The sequence below is a fragment of the Salmo salar genome, chromosome 12 (genome assembly GCF_965601325.2).
Source record: "Salmo salar chromosome 12, fSalSal1, whole genome shotgun sequence".
NCBI lineage: Eukaryota > Metazoa > Chordata > Actinopteri > Salmoniformes > Salmonidae > Salmo > Salmo salar.
Genome location: NC_138302.1, coordinates 89,752,757 through 89,769,310, shown reverse-complemented (window position 1 = coordinate 89,769,310; position 16,554 = coordinate 89,752,757). Strand labels below are relative to the sequence as shown.

Sequence of the window (16,554 nt, the reverse complement as noted above, 5' to 3'; positions counted from 1 at the left end):
CAAGTCTTCTGAAGTTTGTAATTTCCACTTTGACATTTCAGACTTGATTTTCCTTTACGAAAAATGTATCAACCCCTACAAAAATGTCCAATAATTATAATCCATGTAATTATTCACATTTCCTGTTGCTGCAGGATTATTTCCCTGCTGTATCAACCTGGCTCAAGTTAAGATCTTACATATGTAGGCTACACTACACTCAGAGGGTTCAACATAGAACCCAAAAGGGTTCTACCTGGAGCCAAAAAGGGTTCTTCAAAGGGTTATCCTATGGGGACAGCTGAAGAACCCCTTTGGAACTCTGTTTTCTAAAAGTGTAGCTGTAAATACTGCAGTTCATACAGTTAATCCCATGAAAATAGGCCCTACACTGTACGTAAACAATTACTTAATCTGCGTTATTCTGTGAGTTGAATGGACTTCAAAACAAGAATTCGAGCTAATATGTTAAAGTTTGTTTACTCAACAAACTCTGCTGAAAGTGACCTAAATTCAGTGCTTAATTTAAGCCGGATCTTGCCGGAACAGGATCCGGCACCTCCCTGTTTTGGACTGTTTTGTCACGGAACCTATTTGGCCATATCCGGTACCTCTCCTGGCATAAAAAATAATGTTAACTTTTTGCATTGTAAAAACTAGAATAAAAGTGATCAAAGTTAATTCGATTTATCTCTTAATTCTCCTGTCTCCACAAAAAAACAATGTGAAAAATTAGATTTTCAGCCCAGGAAGGCCAATAATTTTGCCACAGAGGATCAATAGCTTGCCTAGCTGTGGATTGTAGCCCAATAACAAGGAATAGCCTACAGTCCGGAACGAACAAGAAATCTGTCAGTGAAAAAACAGCAGGCAGGCAAAACAGGCCTTTCACAATATTTCAAATACAATCGAGGGAAAACACAGGTTTGGAAAGAGAAGACTCTATGCTGTAGGCTACAAAAATATTTGATCAACTTCCAAATATTGTTTTACAAATGAGAGAGAGAGTTAGGCTTTCGGCACGAGCTCACCGGCCATCACTAGCAAGTGAGCTGCTCATCATTGGGTGAGTCAGTGAAACTGGAAAGCACTTTTAGGATTATAATTTCCTCCTCATATTGTAGCCTACAATATTTGTCTCCACACACCAAGGCCTAGGCTATTGATGGACTCAAGACAAGGTCATTTTTATTGATCTCAGATTCTTAGTTTGTCAGTGTCAAAGTAGCCTGCCATTTCGATCATTTGTGAGGTATTAAAAAAGATTCTAACAAAGTCCCCAGTCATGTAAAATGATGTAGAATTGTATGAAATGCGTTTATAAAAGGCCAACATTTTTCCAGACCCTAGGCTACTAAAAATGTACCCCATGTGTGCAACTTCTGTAAGTGCCTTTACTCTACTGCTCTATGCCACTACGCAAACGCAATGAAATGAATGCAATGCTTTATTATAAAGGTTAGGTTTTTCCTCATGTGTTCCGGTACCCCCCTCTCGCGCTCACTTTTTGTTCCAGCACCTCCCGATTAAAAAATGAAGCACCTCCCGATTAAAAAATGAAGTTCATTTTTGCTCAAAACCACAGCCATCATTATTATATTGCCCAGCATGCTCTATTGCAGGTTGATTTTCAGAATTGTTTGTTTCAATACCTGTGTTTTTGCATGCACATTGATTGGTTGATTCATCTTATGCTACACAAACAACATCAATCCAATGTGTTAGTAGTTGGACTTATTACACCCGGTTCTTAGATGGCTATTCCAGTTTATATGATTTAGGTATTTTTAATAATCAATCTTCCCTACTCCAGAAGTCATTCTGAATGCAGGATGCACATGATTAAAAGTTCCAATTGTTGGATATCCTCACTCTAGCTGTTCTCCAATAGGAACTACACATCACTTTGCAAGCCAGCATAATGTGACTTGCAGGCTTGATGTGGCCTGTAAACCAGGAGCTTCAAACTGCTGCGTTAGGGTGTAACTAAGCCCTCAAAGAAAGGCCTTATGTATCTATTATGTAATGCACTGTCATAAAAAGTTTAATTTAAAAAACAACATATTCCCTTAGACACACAATTGGTGAAAGCTACAAGACTGAAAACCATTGACTACAACATATATGTGTCTGTCGCTAACAAATACAGTCATGGGTGGTAACTACAAATCACTCAATAGGCACACTGGGAAATATGCAAATAAGGTCAAATAAATTCTCAAGTTGAATTGTATGTTCACTCAACTCCTAAAATCTAAAGTTGAGTGAACATACAATTCAACTGGAGAATGTATTTTGGTTCAGCTACAGTATATGCCAAAATATTGAGCAAACTCACAATCCTATTGCAGCTGGTTGCCATACAATTGTACGTTGAATCAACATCTTCTTATTTTTTATAGTGTAGAATAAAAAATAAAAAACATTTAAAATGAAAACACTCATACGCATAATGAAAATGCTTTATAGGCTACACGTATAAAGGTATGGGTTATTGAGAATAACAATGAATTACTCAAACAGTTATGAAGAGAAAACTAATTTACAGAAAATAAAACCCCATATGACCAAAAAAGGCATGTTAGCCAAATGAGTCAGCTTGCTCAAAACAAGGTGATATATTCACATTGAAAAGATCAATTGAAATTACAAGTTCTTAAATGCTTTAATCTAAAACGTAGTCAGAAGAGGGCATGACTGGAGATTTGAGTTACTTTGTTACTCATTTATAAACCATTTAGTCAACTATCAGTCAACTATCTGCAGTATAAATGAGAACTATAAGTCATATAAGTATTTGATTAGTCATCTATTATAAACATAATTTCACGAAAGTGAGCAGCATGAACTGCCAAACTGCCACTGAAACTGACCGAAGCCAGTAAAATCAGCACTCATTTGCTAAACTTATTTGTTGAATCAGAGTACACAAATAGTCGGTTTAATTATCTTGGTTCTATGTGTAAATGAGTGTGTGTGTATTTGTGAATACTGTATGTGGATATGTGAGTATCTATATTTGTTTGTGTATAATAATAAGAATGTGCTAAAGTGTGTGTGTGTGTTTGAGTGAGTGTTAGAGAGAGGGAGAGACTGCAAGAGCGAGTGACAGGGAGAGAGTTAATTCACTGCCCCTCTGCAGGCTGGTGTGTGAGATTCCGCTGGACTCGGATCTTGAGGTGTATTTAATCTGAATTCCATGGGCTCATCAGGACCGAGTTACAAAACTCCTCCTATAGAACCAGAAAGAATGTGCAACGCGTACTGATCTGGATGGGGCACAAAGGCATGTTTTTAGAGCTGGGGGCAGGCATCAAAAAACAGGCAGATGAGGGATTTCTTTAGAGGCTGGAGGGCAAAGAAGGTATTTTGGAGCTCCATCAGATACTGGAGAGGGTGGGGGGAGGGGTTGGTAGTCAGCAGTTTTAGTGAAGGGTGTGGGAACGCTGTTGGGAAGCATGAGGTTAAGGAGGCATGTCCTTCACAAGCACATCCTGAGGTCAGTGCCAAGGTTCAATATGTAATGTCATCACCACAAGATTATGGTTATTTTGTTCAGATCAAAATGCCTAATATTGTTTTTGATTACACGTAGACAGAAGACAAGGGAAAACATGGTTATTTTTATCTTATATTTTTGTCATAAGATTGGAGAATAACACACAACAATATACACTGAGCGTACAAAAAATTAAGAACACCTGCTCTTTCCATGACATAGACTAACCAGGTGAATCCAAGTGAAAGCTATGATCCCTTATTGATGTCACTTGTTAAATACACTTCAACCAGTGTAGACGAAGGGGAGGACACAGGCTGAAGAAGGATTTTTAAGCCTTGAGACAATTGAAACATGGATTGTGTTTATGTACCATTCAGTGGGGGAATGGGCAAGACAAAATATTTATGTGCCTTTGAACAGGGTATGGTAGTAGGTACCATGTGCATCAGTTTGTGTTTTTCACGGTCAACAGTTTCCTGTGTGTATCAAGAATGGTCCACCACCCAAAGGACATCCAGCCAACTTGACATAACTGTGGGAAGTACTGGAGTCAACATGGGCCAGCATTCAACCAGCATCCCTGTCGAATGCTTTCGACACCTTTTAGAGTCCATGCCCCGAAGGATTGAGACTGTTCTGAGGGCAAATCAATATTGTTCCTAATATTTGATATACTCAGTGTATATTAACTAATTGTATGTAGATGGTCACGGATCACAATTAGGTGGTCATGGATTGTGAGCTATGGGTAGGGGGGTGAAAGTGGATAAATGTATTGCAGTCCAGTAGAACATAGAGCCAGTCACTGCTTGGTGACATAATGTATTTGTGACTAAGCCATTTCCATGACCTTCTTAATCCAGTCCACATAGACAGAGACACGGATGAAGATGTTAGGCTGGCCTGGGTGTCCACAGCGCCTCATGGGGATGATCACTCCCTCAAGCACCCAGCAGTCACTGTTCTGACAGGCCAGAGGGCCCCCATAGTCTCTCTGGGGGTCACATTGAAAGAACACATCACTGTTAGATCATTGTCACACAGCAGAACTTTCCTGCTATGTGGGACATTTAAAACGTGTAGTGTATTTGAGGTTTAAAAAGGCTTCGAAGTTTGTAATTTCAGTCTTGATTTTTCCTTACAAAAAATGTATCAACCCCTACAAACATTTCCATTAATTATAATCGACATAATAATTCACATTTCTGCAGGATTATTTTCCTTTAGTAGCAAACTGGCTCAAATTAAGATCATACATCTGTACATGTTTGTGTTTGGCTCTATGCACATAATTAATATCCTAAAATAAAGTTATTTTATCATTCTCGCTCACCATCAATCTCAGTCTCTCTCATACAAACAAACCATTGCTCATTGACAGATCCTACAACTCACAAACACACCGAACCTACCTCACAGGCACCCACCCCACCCTGGAAGGAGTTGGTGCACATCTCGTTCTCCCGAACACGACCCCGAAAGTAGTTGTTACAATCCTTGTTGCTTAGAACTGGTATTTGAGCCACATTGAGCACAGAGTCATCTGTTGAAGTGCCTAAGAAAGTGAGAGAAAGGGAAAGAGGGGGAAAGGAGGATGAGATAGAGAGAACGAGACAATGAGGAAGAGGAGGGTATATGCTGAGTGGTACTGGAAATAACAACACTATCTGTTGGTCCAGGATCTGAAACACTTTCTTATTTACATGCTACATTAGTAAAGCAGATACTTCATAACTTCAAGGGCAGAAAAAGTTTCATAAATTTGGTTCCTATGTTTTTCCTGACCATGTAATCTGACCTTGGTCAACTCAGGGCCCTGGTCATATGCTCGCTTCAAGGGAAGCAACACTGAACCCTGCATGAGAGCATCGCCATAGCCAATGTGAGTAAGACCTTTAAACAGGTTAATGTTCACAAGGGCGCGGGGCCAGACGGATTACCAGGACGCATACTCAGAGCATGCACTGACCAGCTGGCAAGTGTCTTCAAAGACATGTTCAACCTCTCCCTGACCCAGTCGATAATACTTACATGTTTCAAGCAGACTACCATAGTTCCTGTGCCCAAGAATGCCAAGGTAACCTGCCTAAATGACTATCGCCCTATAGTACACATCTGTTGCCATGAAATACTTTGAAAAGCTGGTCATGGCTCACATCAACGCCATCATCCCAGACACCCTGGACCCACCCCAATTTGCATAATGCCCCAATATATACACAGATGACGCAATCTCTATTGCACTCCACACTGCCCTCTCCCACCTGGAGAAGAGGAACACCTATGTGAAAACGCTGTTCATTGACTACAGGTCAACACTGTAGTTCCCTCCAAGCTCATCACTAAGGTCAGGACCCTGGGACTGAACACCTCCCTCTAAAACTGGATCCTGGACTTCCTGAAGGGCCGCCCCCAGGTGGTGAGGGTAGGCAACAACACATCCGCCATTCTGACCCTCTACAAGGGGGCCCCTCAGGGATGCGTGCTTAGGCCCCTCCTGAACTCCCGGGTTCACCCACAACTGTGTGGCCGTGCAGGACACCAACACCATCATTAAGTTTGCTGATGACACGACGACGACGACGTTGAGACAGCCTATAGGCAGGAGGTCAGTGACCTGGCAGTGTGGTGCCAGGAACACAACCTCTCCCTAAACAAGACAAAAGAGCTGATCGTGGAGTACAGGAAATGGAGGGCCGAGCACGCCCCATCCACATCGATGGGGCTGTAGTGGAGCGGGTCGAAAGCTTCAAGTTCCTCAGTGTCCATATCACTAAGGAATTTACATAGTCCACACACCAACACAGTCGTGAAGAAGGCATTTGATTTGTAATGCAGCTATAGGATGGTGGTATATAAAGGATATTATGAAGCAAAGTTATAATGAATACAACAGGAGAAATATGATGAGGCTAATATAAGGAAGTTTAAAGGACCACAAGAGCAGAAATAAATAAAAAGTAAACTGAAAGATGATGCCCAGATCTTGCACATGATGTTGCACAATGATTATTGTCAATAAGTCACTGTTTAAGTCAAAGTATGATATATTTGGGCTTGAAGTGGGAAATCCGAAGTGAAGACTTTTGATTTTTGTTTGTGTCAACGTCACGTATACGCCGGGAGTCATGAAGCAGACGCAGAAGATAAACAAAACACGAGAAGCGTAAAGGCCGTGAATGAAAACAAAGCAATACTGCCTGATGACTGAGGCTACAGAGGGATAAATAAAGGGAAGGTCATCAAGGTATGGGTAATGATGGAGAGCAGGTGTGGGTAATGATGGAGAGCAGGTGTGGGTAATGATGGAGAGCAGGTGTGGGTAATGATGGAGAGCAGGTGTGGGTAATGATGGAGAGCAGGTGTGGGTAATGATGGAGAGCAGGTGTGGGTAATGATGGAGAGCAGGTGTGGGTAATGATGGAGAGCAGGTGTGGGTAATGATGGAGAGCAGGTGTGGGTAATGATGGAAAGCAGGTGTGGGTAATGATGGGGAGCAGGTGTGGGTAATGATGGAGAGCAGGTGTGGGTAATGATGGAGAGCAGGTGTGGGTAATGATGGAGAGCAGGTGTGGGTAATGATGGGGAGCAGGTGTGGGTAATGATGGGGAGCAGGTGTGGGTAATGATGGGGAGCAGGTGTGGGTAATGATGGAAAGCAGGTGTGGGTAATGATGGAGAGCAGGTGTGGGTAATGATGGAGAGCAGGTGTGGGTAATGATGGAGAGCAGGTGTGGGTAATGAAGATTACTAACCACCGGCCCTGGCAGACCGGCGACGTCGAGCACCGGAGCGGGAGTAGGCGTGACAGGGCTTGATTTTATTTCAACGTTACCACCAACCCGCAATTAATCAGAAACTCCTGCAAAGTTCTTCCTATTCGTGAATGACCCAAACAGCTTTTCGCCTTAGCACCTCCACTTTTTTTACCAGACAATTTACATAATCTATTGGATAATTTGTCAATTTTCACATATTGTTTTTGCTAGTCTGTCTGTCTGTATATATATATATATATATATATATATATATATATATATATATATATATATATATATATATATATTATATATATATATATATATCATATATATCATATATAATCATGTAGTAACCAATAAAGTGTTAAACAAATCAAAATATATTTTATATTTTAGAAGCTTCAAAGTAGCCACCCAAAGTAGCCTTGATGATAGCTTTGCATACTCTTGGCATTTTCTCAACCAGCTTCATGAGGTAGTCACCTGGAATGCATTTCAATTAGCAGGTGTGCCTTGATAAAAGTTAATTTGTGAAATGTCTTTCCTTCTTAATGCATTTGAGCCAGTCAGTTGAGTTGTGACTAGGTAGGGGTGGTATTCAGAAGATAGCCCTATTCGGTAAAAGACCAAGTCCATATTATGGCAAAAACAGCTCAAATAAGCAAAGAAATGACTGTCCATCATTACTTTAAGACATGAAGGTAAGTCAATCCGGAAAATGTAAATAACTTTGAAAGTTTCTTCAACTGCAAGCGCAAAAACCATAAAGCGCTATGATGAAACTGGCTCTCATGAAGACCACCACAGGAAAGGAAGACCCAGAGTTACCTTTGCTTCAGAGGATAAGTTCATTATAGTTACCAGCCGCAGAGTTCAACAAACAGACACATCTCAACATCAACTGTTCAGAGGAGAATGCGTGAATCAGGCCTTCATGGTCAAATTGCTGCAAAGAAACCACTACTAAAGGACACCAATAAAAAGAAGAGACTTGCTTGGTCCAAGAAACATGAGCAATGGACATTAGACCGGTGGAAAACTATCCTTTGGTCTGATGAGTCCAAATTTGAGATTTTTGGTTAAAACCGCCGTGTCTTTGTTAGACGCAGAGTAGGTGAACGGATGATCTCTGCATGTGTGATTCACACCGTGAAGCATGGAGGCGGAGGTGTGATGGTGTGGGGGTGCTTTGCTGGTGATATTGTCTGTGATTATTTTGGGACTATCATTTGTTTTTACAACAGGACAATCACCCAACACACCTCCAGTGAGTGTAAGGGCTATTTGACCAAGAAGGAGAGTGATGGAGTGCTGCATCAGATGACCCGGCCTCCACAACCACCCGACCTCAACCCAATGGAGATGGTTTGGGATGAGTTGGACCGCAGAGTGAAGGAAAAGCAGCCAACAAGTGCTCAGCATATGTGGGAACTCCTTCAATACTGTTGGCAAAGCATTCCAGGTGAAGCTGGTTGAGAGAATGCCAAGAGTGTGCAAAGCTGTCCTCAAGGCAAAGAGTGGCTACTTTGAAGAATCTAAAATAGATTCTGATTTGTTTAACACTTTTTTGGTTACTCGATGATTCCATATGTGTTATTTCATAGTTTTGAAGTCTTCACTATTATTCTACAATGTATAAAATAGTAAAAATCAAGAAAAACCCTTGAATGAGTAGGTGTGTGCAAACTTTTGACTGGTACTGTATATATATATAATTGTCTATCGTATAATGAACATGCACCCACAAAAGACAATTCAAGGAACTTGTTTATCTATTTTGTTGTGCTGTTGTTACATTTGTATTAGTATTTTGTGTCAGATGTGCTCAGGGTGTTGTTACATGTTATTTGAGACGTGAATCAGCAGCAAAGTCATTCAAGTCTATCATTTCACTTCCTTTGTGAGAACCATGAGCAAGGGCTTACTTGGTATTTCTGTACTGCAGCCAAAGCCTGCCAGAAGCCTACGTACAAAAGGTTGCACCGTGTCCATTACAATGTTCAAAAATGCATGTGTCTTAGGGAAGATGCCAAAACTTTGGAGATAACATTAGATGGTGAAATCAAAGACACTAGTTTCCAAGTAGTTTTCTCTAAATGCTTATGACAAATCCTGCGCCAGAACCAGCCTAGCCAACTTGCTAATCTTTTGAATACCGTGTAATAAAAAATAAACAGCAACAACAGATAACTTTAGCTAGGTAGATAAAGTTAGCAAGTTGGCTAGCTAAGGTTAGCATGCCTGATAGCTACACTGACTCCATATGGAAATCCCCACAATGTTCTTTCCCACCCACAATTCGTGAATACTGTATGTATAAGTAACCTGTGTCATTCTTCGGAGGTGGAAGCTAAACAAGCAGGAATTACACAGAGTTACACATTGCCCTCTGGTGGGTGCCTTTTTTTATTTTTTATTTATTTCACCTTTATTTTACCAGGTAGGCAAGTTGAGAACAAGTTCTCATTTACAACTGCGACCTGGCCAAGATAAAGCAAAGCAGTGTGACACAGACAACAACACAGAGTTACACATGGAGTAAACAATAAACAAGCCAATAACACAAACAAGTCAATGATACAGTAGAAGAAAGAAAGTCTATATACAGTGTGTGCGAAAGGCATGAGGAGGTAGGCAATAAATAGGCCATAGGAGCAAATAATTACAATTTAGCAGATTAACACTGGAGTGATAAATGAGCATATGATGGTATGCATGTAGAGATACAGGTGTGCAAAAGAGCAGAAAAGTAAATCAAATAAAAACAGTAAGGGGATGAGGTAGGTAGATAGGGTGGGCAATGTACAGATGGACTATGTACAGCTGCAGCGATCGGTTAGCTGCTCAGATAGCTGATGTTTAAAGTTGATGAGGGAAATAAAAGTCTCCAACTTCAGCGATTTTTGCAATTCGTTCCAGTCACTGGCAGCAGAGAACTGGAATGAAAGGCGGCCAAATGAGGTGTTGGCTTTGGGGATGATCAGTGAGATATACCTGCTGGAACGTGTGCTACGGGTGAGTGTTGTTATCGTGACCAGTGAACTGAGATAAGGTGGAGCTTTACCAAGCATAGACTTATAGATGACCTGGAACCAGTGGGTCTGGCGACGAATATGTAGAGAGGGCCAGCCGACTAGAGCATACAGGTCGCAGTGGTGGTTGGTATAAGGTGATTTGGTAACAAAACGGATGGCACTGTGATAGACTGCATCCAGTTTGCTGAGTAGAGTATTGGAAGCTATTTTGTAGATGACCGCCGAAGTCGAGGATCGGTAGGATAGTCAGTTTTACTAGGGTAAGTTTGGCGGCGTGAGTGAAGGCAGCTTTGTTGCGAAATAGAAAGCCGATTCTAGATTTGATTTTGGATTGGAGATGTTTAATATGAGTCTGGAAGGAGAGTTTACAGTCTAACCAGACACCTAGGTATTTGTAGTGGTCCACATATTCTAGGTCGGAACTGTCCAGGGTGGTGATGCTAGTCGGGCGGGTGGGTGTGGGCAGCGAACAGTTGAAAAGCATGCATTTGGTTTTACTAGTGTTTAACCTGTTTAGGATAGGGGGCAGTATTTTCACGGCCGGATAAAAAACGTACCCGATTTAATCTGGTTATTACTCCTGCCCAGAAACTAGAATATGCATATAATTGTTTGATTTGGATAGAAAACACCCTAAAGTTTCTAAAACTGTTTGAATGGTGTCTGTGAGTATAACAGAACTCATATGGCAGGCCAAAACCTGAGAAGATTCTAAACAGGAAGTGCCCTCTCTGACCATTTCTTGGCCTTCTATACCCTCTTTATTGAAAACAGAGGATCTCTGCTGTAACGTGACATTTTCTAAGACTCCCATAGGCTCTCAGAAGGCGCCAGAACGTTGAATGATGACTCTGCAGTCCCTGGCTGAAAAACAGTAGCGCATTTGGATAGTGGTCGATCTGAGAACAATGAAACGGGTGCGCGCGTGCACGTGAAGAGTCCATTTTACATTTTCAGTCTTTGAACGAAAACAACGTTGCCCGGTCGGAATATTATCGCTATTTTACGAGACAAATCGCATAAAAATTGATTTTAAACAGCGTTTGACATGCTTCGAAGTACGGTAATGGAATATTTTGAAATGTTTTGATACGATACACGCCGGCGCGTCACCCTTCGGATAGTGTCTTGAACGCAAGAACAAACGCAGCTATTTGGATATAACTATGGATTATTTGGAACCAAACCAACATTTGTTGTTTAAGTAGAAGTCCTGGGAGTGCATTCTGATGAAGAACAGCAAAGGTAATCCAAATTTTCTTATAGTAAATCTGAGTTTGGTGAGTGCCAAACTTGGTGGGTGTCAAAATAGCTAGCCATGATGGCCGGGCTATCTACTCAGAATATTGCAAAATGTGCTTTCACCGAAAAGCTATTTTAAAATCGGACATAGCGATTGCATAAAGGAGTTCTGTATCTATAATTCTTAAAATAATTGTTATGTTTTTTTGTGAACGTTTATCGTGAGTAATTTAGTAAATTCACCAGAAGTTTCGGTGGGTATGCTAGTTCTGAACGTCACATGCTAATGTAAAAAGCTGGTTTTTGATATAAATATGAACTTCATTGAACAAAACATGCATGTATTGTATAACATAATGTCCTAGGAGTGTCATCTGATGAAGATCATCAAAGGTTAGTGCTGCATTTAGCTGTGGTTTTGGTTTTTGTGACATTATATGCTAGCTTGAAAAATGGGTGTGTGATTATTTCTGGCTGGGTACTCTCCTGACATAATCTAATGTTTTGCTTTCCTTGTAAAGTCTTTTTGAAATCGGACAATGTGGTTAGATAAAGGAGAGTCTTGTCTTTAAAATGGTGTAAAATAGTCATATGTTTGAAAAATTGAAGTTTTGGGATTTTTGAGGAATTTGTCATTCGCGCCACGCCCTATCATTGGATATTGGAGTGGTGTTCCGCTAGCGGAACATCTAGATGTAAGAGGTTAAGAGCAGTTGGAGGCCACGGAAGGAGTGTTGTATGGCATTGAAGCTCGTTTGGAGGTTAGTTAGCACAGTGTCCAAGGAAGGGCCAGAAGTATACAGAATGGTGTCGTGTGCGTAGAGGTGGATCAGGGAATCGCCCGCAGCAAGAGCGACATCATTGATATATACAGAGAAAAGAGTCGGCCCGAGAATTGAACCCTGTGGTACCCCCATAGAGACTGCCAGAGGTCCGGACAACATGCCCTCCGATTTGACACACTTAACTCTGTCTGCAAAGTAGTTGGTGAACCTGGCGAGGCAGTCGTTAGAAAAACCAAGGCTATTGAGTCTACTGATAAGAATACAGTGATTGACAGAGTCGAAAGCCTTGGCCAGGTCGATGAAGATGGCTGCACAGTACTGTCTTTTATCGATGGCGGTTATGATATCATTTAGTACCTTGAGCGTGGCTGAGGTGCACCCGTGACCGGCTCGGAAACCGGATTGCACAGCGGAGAAGGTACGGTGGGATTCAAAATGGTCAGTGATCTCTTTATTAACTTGGCTTTTGAAGACTTTGGATAGGCAGGGCAGGATGGAAATAGGTCTGTAACAGTTTGGGTCTAGGGTGTCACCCCCTTTGAAGAGGGGGATGACCGTGGCAGCTTTCCAATCTTTAGGGATCTCGGATGATTCGAAAGAGAGGTTGAACAGACTGGTAATAGGGGTTGCAACAATGGCAGCGGATAGTTTTAGAAAGAGAGGGTCCAGATTGTCTAACCCAGCTGATTTGTACGGCTCCAGGTTTTGCAGCTCTTTCAGAACATCTGCTATCTGGATTTGGGTGAAGGAGAAGCTGGGGAGGCTTGGGCTAGTAGCTGCGGGGGGGCGGGAGCTGTTGGCCGGGGTTGGAGTTGCCAGGAGGAAGGCATGGCCAGCCGTTGAGAAATGCTTATTGAAATTTTCGATTATCATGGATTTATCGGTGGTGACCGTGTTACCTAGCCTCAGTGCAGTGGGCAGCCGGGAGGAGGTGCTCTTGTTCTCCATGGACTTTCCATGTCCCAAAACCTTTTGGAGTTAGAGCTACAGGATGCAAATTTCTGCTTGAAAAAGCTAGCCTTTGCTTTCCTGACTGACTGCGTGTATTGGTTCCTGACTTCCCTGAACAGTTGCATATCACGGGGACTATTCGATGCTATTGCAGTCCGCCACAGGATGTTTTTGTGCTGGTCAAGGGCAGTCAGGTCTGGAGTGAACCAAGGGCTATATCTGTTCTTAGTTCTGCATTTTTTGAATGGGGCATGCTTATCTAAGATGGTGAGGGAATTACTTTTAAAGAATGACCAGGCATCCTCGACTGACGGGATGAGGTCAATATCCTTCCATGATACCTGGGCCAGGTCGATTAGAAAGGCCTGCTCACAGAAGTGTTTTAGGGAGCGTTTGACAGTGATGAGGGGTGCTCGTTTGACCGCGGACCCATAGCGGATACAGGCAATGAGGCAGTGATTGCTGAGATCCTGATTGAAAACAGCGGAGGTGTATTTGGAGGGCAAGTTGGTCAGGATAACGTCTATGAGGGTGCCCATGTTTACGGATTTGGGGTTGTACCTGGTGGGTTCCTTGATGATTCGTGTGAGATTGAGGGCATCTAGCTTAAATTGTAGGACTGCCGGGGTGTTAAGCATATCCCAGTTTAGGTCACCTAACAGAACGAACTCTGAGGCTAGATGTGGGGCGATCAATTCACAAATGGTGTCCAGGGCACAGCTGGGAGTGGAGGGAGGTTGATAGCAGGCGGCAACAGTGAGAGACTTATTTCTGGAGAGATTCATTTTTAAAATTAGAAGTTCGAACTGTTTGGGTATAGACCTGGAAAGTATGACAGAACTTTGCAGGCTATCTCTGCAGTAGATTGCAACTCCTCCCCCTTTGGCAGTTCTATCTTCACAAAAAATGTTGTAGTTGGGTATGGAAATCTCAGAATTTTTGGTGGCCTTCCTAAGCCAGGATTCAGACACGGCATGGACATCAGGGTTGGTGGAGTGTGCTAAAGCAGTGAGTAAAACAAACTTAGGGAGGAGGCTTCTGATGTTGACATGCATGAAACCAAGGCGTTTCCGATCACAGAAGTCATCAAATGAGGGTGCCTGGGGACACGCTGGGCCTGGTTTACCTCCACATCACCCGAGGAACAGAGGAGGAATAGGATGAGGGTACGGCTAAAGGCTAGCAAAACTGGTCGCCTAGAGCGTTGGGGACAAAGAATAAAAGGAGCAGATTTCTGGGCGTGGTAGAATAGATTCAGGGCATAATGTGAAGACAGGGGTATGGTGGGCTGTGGGTACAGCGGAGGTAAGCCCAGGCACTGAGTGATGATAAGAGAGGTTGTATCTCTGGACATGCTGGTTATAATGGGTGAGGTCATTGTGTAACAGTGTAGGTTCCGTCCCTCTCTTCGCCCCAACCTGGGCTCGAACCAGGGACCCTTGCACACATCAACAACTGACACCTCAGGGTGAACAACTGAGTAGGCCGGGAGGTGGGCCTCAGGGATAGCTTCGGTACTGGGTAACTCGGTGGGTGCTAGCTGGCTGTGAAGATCAGGAGTAATGGTCCAGGGATTACGGCAGGAATCCGGCGGTGTAGTGGAGAGACAGTCCGATACTGGTAGGCTGGCGAGTATTATCCAAGCTAAAAAAGGGCTGGTATCTGTGCAGAAGGTAAAGGCCGCTAGCAGTGGCTAACAATGACTAAATAGCTTGTAGCTAAATTAGCTGGTTAGCTTCTGATAGCTAGGTGGCTCTTGCTATAAGGTCTAGAAATTAAAAATAATAGCGGTTCTGTATCACATTGGGTGAGGCAGGTTACCGGAAGGTATAATTGAGTTAAAATGGAAAAGAGATTGAAAATAAAAATCGAAATATATACAAAAAAGGACGAAAAATACAAAAGTACACGAGAGGACGAACAAAACACGTCTGTACTGCTACGCCAAGATTCATATGGAGGAATGTGAGTAAATAATATTGAAGTGTTCCAATTATGAGCATAGCTCTACTTTACCTTGAGTTTCCCCCCAGCCTGCGATCTCACAGAGGGTTCCTTCTGGAACTATGTAGCGTTCAGGGGGCAGGCATATCTGAGACACACGCTCGTTAAACTGGGCATGGCTAAGGAAGAGGAGGAGGAGAAAGAGCATCAGACTGAGCTGAATGTGGATTTAAATGGGTTTTCTGTTAAATCATATTGGGTGGTCTAGTTGGAAAAGTGGTATGATAATATTGCTTGGGTACTGTACGTGTACGCTATACTGTATGTGTACGATATACTGTACATGTACAATATACTGTACGTGTGTACCATATGTGGTTAGTGTGTGTGTGTGTGTGTGTGTATGTGCGTCGCTGCATGCATTGTTTGTGTGTGTACGCACTATTCCAGTTGTAGCATGACCAGCTGGGACTCAGAGGGTCCACAGACGATCTTGGTGAGAGGGATAGTCTGTCGGTCTGGCTCTCCTACGATGGGGTTACGAAACAATGTCCCCATCATGGCCGAGTACCCCGGAAGGTCAACATAGCTGCACATAGAGGAACACACACTGACCAACGATCCTTATCACATTCAAGAGATTTATACCATTTGTGTCACGTCCTGACCAGTAGAGGGTGTAGTTGGGTCAGGATGTGGCAGAAGGGAGTGTGTGTTTTATTGTTTCATTGATTTTGGCCGTGTGACTTCCAATCAGGCACAGCTGTAGAGGGTTGTGGTTGATTGGGAGTCACACATAAGTTGCCTACGTTTCCTTTGTGTTTCGTGGGTAATTGTTCTTGTCATTGTGGTTGCACCTGACAGGACTGTGTTGGCTGTCAGTTTTGTTGTTTTTGTGAATTGCATAGTGTTCGTTGAATTAAATATGACGAACCCTAACTCCACCGCATTTTGGTCCACTTCTTCCTCAGACAGCTGTTACAATTTGAGGTTATTTTAGGCTTGTTGTTTTAGAGTCTAGATCTGGTTCTTTTAAAAGGTATTGGATTTTACAGTTTTTTTTCATTTTACTGTGTTTTAAAAAACAACAATAACATGTAAATGCTTTACAAATCATAAAGCATACCAAGAGGAGAAACACTGCTTAGTACTGATCACCCATTTGGAGCTAACCAGGGAGCCTCCACAGAAATGGTTTCCTTTCCTGCACACAAGGAGAGAGAGAGGTCATGAATACTGGGCTCTAACGTGGAGAGAGAGAGAGATTATGAAGACTAGGCTCTAACAAGGGGAAGGAGAGAGAGAGAGAGAGTTTATGAATACTGGGCTCTAACAAGGGGAAGGAGAGAGAGAGAG

General features: G+C 42.5%; 1 protein-coding gene across 2 annotated transcripts in view; it reads right to left on the bottom strand.

Moving 5' to 3' along the window:
- Positions 1 to 2,427: 2,427 nt before the first annotated feature.
- Positions 2,428 to 16,554, bottom strand: part of LOC106566001 (hepatocyte growth factor-like protein) — a 28,872-nt gene continuing 14,745 nt past the window's right edge. For both annotated transcript variants that reach the window (XM_014133756.3, XM_014133757.3), the window contains exons 14-18: positions 16,325 to 16,402; positions 15,641 to 15,787; positions 15,271 to 15,377; positions 4,894 to 5,036; positions 2,428 to 4,475 (exon numbers count right to left, since the gene is read on the bottom strand). In XM_014133756.3, the coding sequence (XP_013989231.1) occupies positions 4,314 to 4,475; positions 4,894 to 5,036; positions 15,271 to 15,377; positions 15,641 to 15,787; positions 16,325 to 16,402 (637 nt within the window). In that variant the 3' untranslated portion in view covers positions 2,428 to 4,313. The remainder of the gene's footprint in view (positions 4,476 to 4,893; positions 5,037 to 15,270; positions 15,378 to 15,640; positions 15,788 to 16,324; positions 16,403 to 16,554) is intronic.